General features: G+C 40.8%; 1 protein-coding gene across 1 annotated transcript; it reads left to right on the top strand.

The window, feature by feature from the left end:
* The first annotated feature begins 88 nt into the window (after window positions 1–88).
* alg14 (ALG14 UDP-N-acetylglucosaminyltransferase subunit) lies at window positions 89–11153 on the top strand. The gene is made up of 4 exons (XM_053412122.1): window positions 89–356; window positions 950–1101; window positions 3932–4054; window positions 10828–11153. Exons 1-4 carry the CDS (start codon window positions 215–217, stop codon window positions 11056–11058), a joined length of 648 nt encoding a protein of 215 aa, XP_053268097.1. The 5' UTR covers window positions 89–214; the 3' UTR covers window positions 11059–11153.
* Window positions 11154–11911: the final 758 nt, after the last annotated feature.

Below are 11911 nucleotides of genomic sequence, written 5' to 3'. Positions count from 1 at the left end.
GTAATTTATGTCCAAGGGCCGTAACATAACCTCAATACGTTCAGTGAAAATAGAAACATTGCATTTATGCAATTCCACTCCATGAACAACCGGGGGCAGTGTGCTGGTGAAGGCAGAGGGATTTCTACATAGCTGAGCAGGAAAATGTGCCTGAACTCTGAGATCTATTTCCAGTCAAAGCCAGTGTCTGAGTTTCTCTTACTCATCCGCTATAATGTTCCTGGAAGGCGCTGCCTTTGCTATTTTACTCATATGTGTGTTTTTGATTCTCCGGTTATATATAGTTGTGAAGACTGGATCAAAGCTGAAACCTGGAAGCAAAGGTCCGATTGCTGTTCTCGTCGTTGCAGGATCAGGTAACGTTCATGACATTAACTTGGACACATGTTCTCAGTTTAGATCAAGCTAAACAGTAATATTCTTGTGAGTCAGGTCATTTACCGCTAGATTCTAACGCTCATATGTGGACTTCATGTTTTCATGTTCTGCCATTAGCGGACTTCCTTAGCAACAATGCTAACAACATCAACCGTAGGTACTGTGGAGTGTACCAAAACATCGGGGAGCTCTTCTGTATTTATTCAATATTTATTCTTTCCCCTTTGCTCTCAAGTCAACAATATGTTTCAACAACTAGAGCAAATCACAATTCTAAACATGAAGCTCCACTGTGTCTACCAGACAACAGGACCTGGCTGTGAAGAGCTGCTCCCTCTCAGCCTCAAGAGAACTAGTGAGGTCCAACACTGACATTGGCTGTGATGCTAATCTGAAGATCTAATCAATTATTGAGAAATGGGGTTTGTTGGAATAAATCAAATGTAATGTATTCTGAGTGGGTGTGCTTTTTTCTTCATGTTTGGTAAGCTCTCAATCTTAATAGTCCAGTCACGATGCTGTACTTACATCTTCATAGTGTAAACCGCAGGGTGTCCTGTGTGTTTTCCAGGGGGTCACACCACAGAAATCCTGCGGCTGATGGAGAGCCTGTCTGCAGCCTACACACCCCGGCACTATGTTATTGCTGACACTGACCATATGAGTGAGGAGAAAATCTGCTCATTTGAGAGCTCTACACAACATTCAGACTCTGGATCACAGGTACACAGCTGACTATGTTCTGCGCTTCCCATGTTATATCATCGGTTCCAAACACAACACCTGGAAGCTGCTTTATGAAATGCATGGTGTGTGTGTGTGTGTGTGTGTGTATGTGAACGCAAATGTGAGAGCCTCCTGAGTTTCAGTTATCAGTTAACTGCAGCTCTGTCTGCAGCTTTAGAGTCTGAATGAAATGTGGTTTAAATGCTTAAACAATTCAATCATTGAATAATTAGACATCATCATCACTGAATATTACTATCATCGTATTATTGTAGGCATTAGCCAATTTCAGATCATTGCTGAGTTCCAATATTTCATCAAACGACTTTATTATAAGGCAAATATGCCCAAAAATCTAATTAAGGCACCAGGTCTTTTTTCATTCCTCCAGGATATACTGATCAGTGTGTATGTCTGTCTGTAATCAATTGCTTCCTGAGCAGACACCTTTTGGGATCTTTCACGAAACTTCACAGTTATGTTAGTGTAGTATTTTCTGTATTCAAATAAACAAGTAAATACATTTTAATTATGTGATAAATGATTTGATTGGAAGAATTTTCTCTTTTCTCACTGATACAATCCCCAAAATATCGATTAACATCACAAAATAGTGGAAAAAGGTGCAACTTAGAAGCTGGAACCTTAAAAATATTGGATAAGAAGTTGTCTTGGAATCAGTCTATGCTTGGAATTGATAATGTTAAGAACAGTTAATCCCACAATCGACTACAGTTCAGCATTCAACACCATTGTGCACCTGAAGCTCGTCACGAGGCTCAGAGACCTTGGGCTCAACATCGCCCTCCGTGAGTGGATCCTGAACTTCCTGACGGGCAGACAACAGGCGGTGCGGATCGGCAGCACCACATCCTCCACCCTGACTCTCAACACCGTGGCCCCCCAGGGCTGCGCGCTCAGTCCTCTCCTGTACTCCCTGTTCACGCATGACAGCGTGCTGATGACACCACTGTCATAGGCCTGATCACCGGCGACGATGAGAAGGCCTACAGAGAGGAGGTCAGAGCCCTGACATCTTGGTGTCAGGACAACAACCTCCATCTCAATGTCAGCAAAACAAAGGAGCTGATCGTGGACTACAGGAAGAGATAAGGAGTGGAACACGCCCCCCTCTTCATCAACGAGACCACGGTGGAGCGAGTCAGCAGCTTCAAGTTCCTCGGGGTCCACATCACTGATGACCTGTCCTGGACCCATCACACAGACTCCATCAGGAAGACGGCCAGACAGCGGCTCTTCTTCCTCCGCAGGCTGCGGAAGCTCCACATGGACTCAAGGATTTTCTGCAACTTCTACAGGTGCACCATAGAGAGCATCACCGCCCTGAGCCGTAAGGCTTTACAGAGGGTGGTGAAGTCTGTCCAGCACATCACCAGGACGGCGCTACCATCCATGGAGGACCTCTACACCCAGCGGTGCAGGAAGAAGAGCAGTCAGATTATTAAAGACCCCTTTCGACCCAGCCATAAAATGTTTTGCCTGCTGCCGTCTGGCCGACGGTACCGCAGCATCCGGGCCCGCACCACCAGGCTCAGAAAGAGTTTCATCCCCCAGGCCATAAGACTTTTAAACTCCTCTGAACTGCAATAACTCCACCAAACCAGCACGTGGCATATTTGCACTATTGCACAAATTGCACTATTGTTTTATTTTTCTCTTCATCTGCAAATATATATATTTATATATATATTTTTTATTTTCTATTTTAAATTTTTGATATTCTATTTTATTCTATTTTATACTATTTCTATTCATTTTTTTGGGTTAAAATTACTTGAGCATTGCTAATAGAGAGCCTGTGACTCAAGCATTTCATGGCCAGCGACTGCTTAATGTTATTGTTGTGCATTTGACAATAAAAATCTTGAATCTTGTGACATGGTCTTAGTTCTTCCAGCTTTTAACTCTGCTTCCTGATTAGTTTTTTATATTTTGGTGTGTTGCATTTGTTCTTTTACTTATTGAGATGTATCTTGAACAATGAACTGCTTTGAGATCTAGTGGACTGGTTGGTTAACCACATCTTTCATCGTAGATCTTGTCAGTTGATGAGTGTAATTGTTCACCAGTAGGTGGCACAAGTACACTTCTCATATGATGTTTTAGCATCGCAGTGAGGAAAGAAACTGTAATGAACAGGAATATCATAATATATCATAACATCAATTAGGGGTTACATGAATTGAAGTTTTTAGTGACATGATATACAGATTTAGAAGAAAATAAGTAAGAAACAAAAGATGTACAAATATCAGACACAATTATGTATTTAAATGAAATACCTAAGAAATCACATGCCAGATAATTAACAAAATCCAGTCAGCCACAAAAATCAATGACATTAAATGCAGGAAAAATCATAAGAACCTTTTTTTGATTTTGATGTATTGATATAAGAGGGATCCGGATTTCCAATTACATGTGTGTTTATCATTACAACTAGTCATTATTCCCGTTAACGATTATTTTGCTGATTATTATCTAGAGGCATTAAGATGCATACAAATTTAAGTAAATGTCTAATTTTCTCTTGATTTACTAATAAGTAAGATGACTAATCATTTCCTGTGCTTTGTGCAAACATGTTACTTTTGTTTAGCTCGCTTACCCACAACCGTTATTGTTTAACAGTTCAGTTAAAATGACAGAATCATTGGAAAAGTCCATGATCGGTTTGTTTGTGTGCTGGTGAGATGTGAGAGTTTTAACCAAATACCTAAGAGATGTGTGATGAGTACTGTATTTCTGTTGTGTAATTCAATGATCATGTGTCTGAGACGGATAGAAACCTGCCCTTGTTCCACAGTTCACCATCAGTCGGATCCCACGGAGCCGGGAGGTGCATCAGTCTTGGAGTTCCTCAGTTGGCAGTACCCTGAATGCCCTGCAGTACTCCCTCCCTCTGGTGTTCAGACTCAGACCTGACATAGTAAGTGGACACATCAGTCAGCTGTGACCTTACCTGCCACACAGAAACGTACCTCTATAATGACATCCAGCACCATCTTGCACTTGTAGCTATATGCAGATTGCACACAGATATAAACACAGCAATTCCTCCACATGAAACACACAATGCTGACATTTAACTTGTGTTGCACAACGCGATCATGCTCATTGAGTTATGCAGAATCTGTCTCATTAATCGATGGGCTTCTAACAGATGTCTCCATTCCCACAACATCTTTAGCAGTATCTAATTTTGAACCAGAACATTTGATCAGTGCAGAATGTAATTTACTATTGAATTGATAACAACTAACGCTTCATACACTACATGCCATGACTTTCATGGTCTATCAGTTTCTGCACTGTTCACACTGCACACTGAATTTGTTTTGGAGGGTTTGCTCACTACATCACACAAATTACAAGATCTTTGACAAGGAAGAATCCCAAACAAGAATGTGTCTGCATTCATATATATATATATATTTATGTTTAACCTATATGAATTATTTCTGTTTCTTGTGGTAAGTCTACCTTAGATGTTTTAAATATTATTGTTGTTAATCAAAATCTCTTTAAAAAAAAAGTCCTGGATATATACTTCCTGAACCAAGATTTAAATATCAATATCAAATTATCTGCAAAAGCATTTAGCTTTTGCATCTGCTTCTAAATCAATCAATCAATTAAATACCTTTTATTTGTATAGCCCATATTCACAAATCACAATTTGTCTCATAGGGCTTTAACAAGCTGTGACATCAGAATCAGAACAATATCTCCTCAAGGTGATCTTTTGTAACAGGGAAAATCCATTCTTGTGTGGGATTGCCCTCACACATTGGCTAGAGCTGGTCACATAAGGGTCAAACTTCTGGATTTGGACTCAGTGACAGGCCCAGATATTAAACTGCTAGATGTCTGCCAGCAGTCAGTGACGCAGCAGCAAGTCTGTCAGACGTCTTTGAGGTCACCAGAGTATGTAGAGCCCTTTGTTAACTAAATTGATAACCAGACCAAATTTGTTTCACTAATAGATCATAAGACAACATCTGTTCTACAATATCTTTCATTTCTGAAATATTAGGTGAAATCAGTGAGAAAAAAATTCTGAATTCGGGAAAGAGTCGGAAAAAGGCTGCCTGTTAGTTCTGTACATGTTGGAACATACAACATGATAGACTGACTTAACAGAGCATGAATACATCACACAATGTTAAGTTAAGATTAAATTCTGACTACCTAGTTACATAACATTCAAACAGAAATAATGTCAATTAAAACATAAGAATGTTCCTTTTTATAAAGCCATTACAGCAATCTCAAATTCACAAACCTTTTTTAGATCCCATGTTTTCCTCTGCTACAAATTGAGTTGTATTTGTTTGTTGTGGTAGGCTGGCATTGTTCAACTCCTCTGCCTAATGTAGAATCCACATATTGTCCTTTCATCATAAAGTCCAAGTAAGCCTGCTAGACAGGCATTCACATAACACATTGTAAATGTAAATGGGAAAGGATCACCATAACTAAAACAAAACCACTTCCATGCTGAGCTGACAGACATTCAGACATACAGAAGATAAGGTTCAGACGGTGTCATTATTTGTTTTAATGGAGCCTGTACAGTGCCTTGCATAAGTATTCACCCCCCTTGGACTTTTTCCCATTATGTACTGTTACTAACTGGAATTCAAATAGACTTAAATAAACTTTTTCCCGTTTGATCAACAAAACATGCATAGTACTTTGGAGGTGCAAAATAAATGTTATTGTGACACAAACAATAATGAGAGCAAAAAAGTTGACATCTGTTGGGTGCATAAGTATTCACCCCCCTGTGTCAATACTTGGTAGAACCCCCTTTCGCTGCAATTACAGCTGCAAGTCTTTTGGGGTATGTCTCTACCAGCTTTGCACATCTAGAGATGGAAAGGTTTGTCCATTCTTCTTGGCGAAAAAGATGAAGCTCAGTCAGATTGGATGGAGACCGTCTGTGAAACGCAATCTTCAAGTCTTGCCATAGATTCTCTATTGGATTGAGGTCTGGGCTTTGACTGGGCCATTTTAAGACATTAACATTCTTTAATCCAAACCATTCCTTTGTAGCTCTGGCTGTATGTTTAGGGTCATTGTCCTGCTGGAAGATGAACCTCCGCCCCAGTCTCAAGTCTTTTGCAGACTGCATCAGATTTTCTTCAAGGATTTCCCTGTATTTGGCTCCATCCATCTTTCCCTCTATTCTGACCAGTTTCCCTGTACCTGCTGAAGAGAAGCATCCCCACAGCATGATGCTACCACCACCATGTTTCACTGTTGGGATGGTGTTCTCAGGGTGATGGGCAGTGTTGGGTTTTCGCCACACATAGCGTTTTGCATTGAGGCCAAAAAGTTCAATTTTGGTCTCATCTGACCAGAGCACCTTCTTCCACATGTTTGCTGTGTCTCCCACATGGCTTCTGGCAAACTCCAAACGGGATTTTTTATGGATCCCTTTCAACAATGGCTTTCTTCTTGCCACTCTTCCATAAAGGCCAGATTTGTGGAGTAGAAGACTAATAGTTGTCCTGTGGACAGATTCTCCCACCTCAGCTGTGGATCTCTGCAACTCCTCCAGAGTAACCATGGGCCTCCTGGTTGCTTCTCTGATTAATTTTCTCCTTGTCCGACTCTTCAGTTTGGGTGGACGGCCTCCTCTTGATAGGTTTGCGGTTGTGCCATATTCTTTCCATTTTCTTATGATGGATTTTATGGTGCTCAGAGAGATGTTCAAAACTCTGGATATTTTTTTATAACCTAACCCTGCTTCATATTTCTCCACAACTTTATCCCTGACCTGTTTGGTGAGCTCCTTGGTCTTCATGATGCTGTTTGTTCAGTAATGATCTCCAACAAACTCTGAGTCCGTCACAGAACAGGTGTATTTATACTGAGATTAAATTGCAGACAGGTGGACCCTATTTACTAATTATGTGACTTGCAAATGTGACTTGTGAATGCAATTGGTCGCACCAGATCTTTGTTAGGGGTTTCACAGTAAAGGGGGTGAATACATATGCACTCAACACTTTTCAGATTTTTATTTGTAAATAATTGTGAAATCCATGTAATATTTCCCCCCACTTCCAAATGATGCACTATTTTGTGTTGGTCCATTACATAAACTCACGATGAAATAAATTTTAATCTGTGGTTATACCATGACAAAATGTAGAAAAGTCCAAAGGGGGTGAATACTTATGCAAGGCACTGTAAGTGAAACCTCACAGATGCTCTCAGAAATGGAGGCAGAAAATGACACGTTCACAGGCAGGTGTTTGTGTTGGGCAGCTGTGCAAACCAGCCGTCCATCAGATCAAACACCTCAGAGATGGCCTGTGAGGAGATGAAGCGCTGAAGCCAGCCCAAACATCAAAGTGATGCTGCTCTTTCCCATTTCTCCTGAATTCACTGCCGTCACTATAGGTTGGACAATTTCTTCCTGTTCAAAAACAGTATGAGTCATTCATCATGTACGCCACTCCCTGTGGTTCACAGGTTTGGCCAGGCTGGTGACTAATCACTAATAAATATTTCCTAGAAAAATCCTGTTATACAAACTGAGTCTGTAAGATATTGCTTTTTCCTCTGTTGACAGTGATCCTTCCCCAAACATTAGGGGTGGTCTGTATGCCAAGCTTAACGGCCTGTTTTCCAGCTAAATGATTTGATGAGTTTGAGCTTGAGCAAACAATGCTTTTGTCCCACATTTGAGATATTACATACCACATGAATGCATACCACACCATTTTATGTTGCAGTATTTGTATTTGTTATGATGATATAGTTTTATATATTTGTGGCTAGCTGGAAACAAAGTCAGGGATTTACCAGAAATGCCAGAAATGTTCCAGCCAGGCTTAAAGGGATAGTTCACCGAAAAAAGTGAAAATTCACTCATTATCTACTCAGCCCAATGCCGATGGAGGGGTGGGTAAAGTGTTTGAGTCAACAAAACACTTCTGGAGTCTCAGGGCTGAAAACTTTGATGCAACTGAATCCGATACATTTGAAGTAACCGGCAACCTATACTTCAGACGTAATAACACAACAGTAAAAACATGCCTCAATAATGCTCAAAACGGTGTCATTTACACCATGTTTTTAGCTTAAATGTCCGTTAATATCTTTCCTACGGGGTAACGTTCAAGGACCTTCGGACACACCATCGTGTGGCTACGTCCGCTAGCATCGCCACTTGCGGTAGTGGACTTTTAGGCTTAAAACATTGTGTTAATTACCTTGGTTGAGTCGGTATACCACTGACCAGTGGAGCAGCAAGCTGATTGGCAGATTGATGTTGTGCAGCATGTATATACACGATCAGGTTGTTGCAGCAGGGTTTGCAGTAAGGGAGAGTTGACTGTCAAGTGTCACACACAGGTTCCTTGTGGTCTGGACGGGGGCTACAACAGAGTTGTCGATGGTGATAGTCAGGTCATGGGTGGGAGAGCCTTGAAGGAAAATTAGGTCGGTCTTGTCCAGGTTGGTTTTCAGGTGGTCTGCAGACATCCACTGAGAGATGTCAGTCAGACAGGCAGAGATTCTTGCTGCTACCTGTGTTTCAGACTGGGTAAAAGACAGAATTAGTTGGGTGTCCTCTGCGTAGCTGTGGGTGAATGACAGAGCCGAGAGAGTTGATGTACAAAGAGAAATGGATGAGACCCAGGGCAGAACCTTGGGGGACCCCAGTAGTGAGTGGACAAGGTTCTGACACAGATCCTCTCCAAGTCATCGGTAGGTACGGTCTTTTGGGTAGGATGAAGGCAGGGAGAGAGCAGATCCTGAGACACCAAGATCATGAAGGAATGAAATAAGAATCTGGTGGTTTACTATGTCAAATGCAGTAGAAAGGTCTTGAAGGATGAGGACAGAGGAGAGAGAGGCTGCTCTAGCAGGGTGAAGTTGCTCAGAGACAGCAAAGAGGGCAGTCTCAGTTGAGTGACCTGCCTTGAAACCAGACTGGTGAGGGTCAAGAAGTTTGTTCTGGTGAAGATAGGACGAGAGTTGATTAAAGATAGCTCGCTCGAGTGCTTTTGAGAGAAAAGGAAAAAGATAGACAGGGCTGTATTTGTTTACTTCAGATGGGTTGAGGATGGGTTTCTTGGGGTGTTCTGGATGTCAAATCTAAAATTTAGGTAAATGTCTTTATAGTGATGTTTACTCTGCCCATTCTGAATATATACATGGAGATGTGTTTAACAACTTAGGAGAAAGCCCCTAGTTAAGGTGAGTAAAATTAAAGGAACAAATGGCTTTAATGTAAAATTTAATATTTGATTGAATAACGCTTGCTTGCAATAAGCATATCAAGCCTGCCTTACGCTGACATCACCAAACCACAGAAAAACTTCAAATCTCAGTTGATGTAAAACAATTACCACTGACCACATATGCCAGGCCAACCACCAAGGGTGACATATTTTAAGTTTTGTGAGTTTTTCTACAACCTCAAGAACTTTTTCTTCCCTGAATGTAAAAATGTATTTGTTCTATTGTCACAACAGCACTGTCCCTGTAAAGTCCCTCAATAATCCAGGTGAATACCAGAAATCTAACTATGTTGACTGGGTTTCTCTTTTTTATGGTGTAAGAAGTGAGGTTACTGGAAGAAAGTCGACAATTACCAGATTTCTCTATGTGAGAGCGTGTGCAAATCAAGTGACTGGAAATAAGACTTCCATTGCCACAATGCTATTTATGGCTGCCAGAGAGAGCTTAAGATCAAGTGGTGAATTCCGCTGTTGTTCATGTAATACTGAAATATATTTGAGTATTATTTACTGCACTGACCACAGTATTTGTGCAGTTCACAAGTGAAAGGTTTGAAATCTTAATGTTTACATTAGCTATGACCTGAACAAATCATCTTGTAAATGCGGATTTGCTGTTCTATACTTTTCAATGTGAGAGTGATGCAGCTGTTCCACTTTCAGAGTGCAGTGTGCAGGGTAGTCTACATGTCTAAATTTGTCTGTACTCTGGAGTTGTATGATGACTACAGTGCAGCTCAGCCTGGTTTCCTGTAAACCCAACACCCGCAGCCCCCCTTCAGCCCTGAGGCCACTTATACATCCCAGCACCATCCCCCTTTGTCTTCGCGTCTTACTCAGCTGCAGTCACTGCTGCCTCTTAATGCCAGCTTCTCCAACCCGAATGTTGAGGAGCAGCTAAACTCAGTGATGTTTACCTTCAACGACACCACATATCTCTCCAACCCCAATGTCTTTTTTCAGCTAGCTTTTAAAGCGCTTTACAGTTCAAGTTGGGGACAATTTAGGGGAGGTGCTGGGTATTGAACCACCACTGGTTAGTGGACTACCCTCTCTACCTACTGCGGTAGGTCAACATAAGCTGTTTTCAGTCAGGACCTGTGAAGGAGGTCCAGAGATTTTGGCATGGACTTTCTGCGGAGGTTGCCTCTCACACATCGACTATGCAGCAGGAGATTCTTGTTCCGGAGCCTCTCACTCAGACTCACTCATTTGCGTTCTTACATAAAGCTCCTCCCTTCGGACATTATTCAGAGTTCATTGCATGTCTGAAAGCAGCTATAAACATATGAGTTCTGTCACAGAACCCCAGATCAGTACAGACACCACTTTCTATGTAGCTTATGCAAAATGGAGTATATATCACTTCCTGGAAATGTGCTCAACCCCTCCTCTCTCTTTCTCTCTCTCTCTCTCTCTCTCTCTCTCTTTGTTGTTTCAGGTGCTGTGTAACGGCCCAGGGACTTGCATCCCCTTGTGTGTGGCAGGACTCCTGCTTGGAATTCTGGGAATGAAGAAAGTTCTTATAGTTTATGTTGAAAGTATTTGCCGGGTGCACACACTCTCACTCACAGGGAAGATCCTGTACCCGATATCAGATTATTTCTTTGTGCAGTGGTCTTCTCTGCGGGACAAATACCCCAAATCAATTTTCCTGGGAAGAATAGTTTAAAAAATCGGTTACACAAAGTCTACAAAAATACAGAATGAAATTGTATGTTTGTTGTAATTAATTTGAATAAATATTTTTTACATTTTTGTCATTAATTTTGACTTTTCATATAAAGGGCATGCTCTCTAATTTTCTCTCATTATTTAAATAAAAAATACTTGAATATATAACTGCCAGAATGGTTATGGTAAATGGTTTTGTATTTATATAGCGCTTTTTTAGTCTTGATGACCACTCAAAGCTTCTGGGCTACCAAAAAAAATAAAGTAAAGTATTTCAAAATAAAGGGCTCATTTTAGGATAAATAAAACAACATGTGTATCATTTAGATGAAACATACTCTTGAAAACAACACTAGGACTATTTTATATAAACTTTCTGTCTAAATCTTACACACTGGACCTTTATGGAAAAGCTGAAAAAAAAAAAACGAAAAGGAAACTGCAGTGTACATAACACCCTTTTTTTTAAATGGTGCATCTCAAAAACATTTAATATAGCAAAACAGGCACATTTTATATGAAAAAGCTGTGGTTAAACATTATTTAATCTTCTCAAAGTATGCACTATGAGGCATACTGTCAGAGCAGTATTGTAACTCAGGTCATCTTTACCACCAGTTCAGTTATTAGACCCACCCAGATGTGGACACAATTGGGCTCCCGAACGGTAAATTACTGCTGTCAATTCTCATGCACCAGAGTGGTAGTGGGGAGGCTGATTTTGTCCCTTGACTTTCACCCTCTGGCATTTGCCATCAGTTGAGGAATATCATTTGATTTTAGGACATTCAAATAAGAATGGTGGTTACTCGTGGGCACATATTGAGCACACAGGTAACTTTCAATGTCAC

This window comes from Pleuronectes platessa, chromosome 20, assembly GCF_947347685.1.
Source record: "Pleuronectes platessa chromosome 20, fPlePla1.1, whole genome shotgun sequence".
In the NCBI taxonomy this organism is placed as follows: Eukaryota; Metazoa; Chordata; class Actinopteri; order Pleuronectiformes; family Pleuronectidae; genus Pleuronectes; species Pleuronectes platessa.
Note: the sequence above shows the minus strand (reverse complement) of the source record. Positions and strands in the feature narration are given on the sequence as shown.

Coding starts and splice junctions, on each gene's coding strand:
- alg14 (XM_053412122.1), top strand. CDS start 215: ATGTTCCTGGAAGGCGCTGCCTTTGCTATTTTACTCATATGTGTGTTT. Junction 357..949: donor TCTCGTCGTTGCAGGATCAG/GTAACGTTCATG, acceptor TGTGTTTTCCAG/GGGGTCACACCACAGAAATC. Junction 4,055..10,827: donor TCAGACTCAGACCTGACATA/GTAAGTGGACAC, acceptor TTGTTGTTTCAG/GTGCTGTGTAACGGCCCAGG.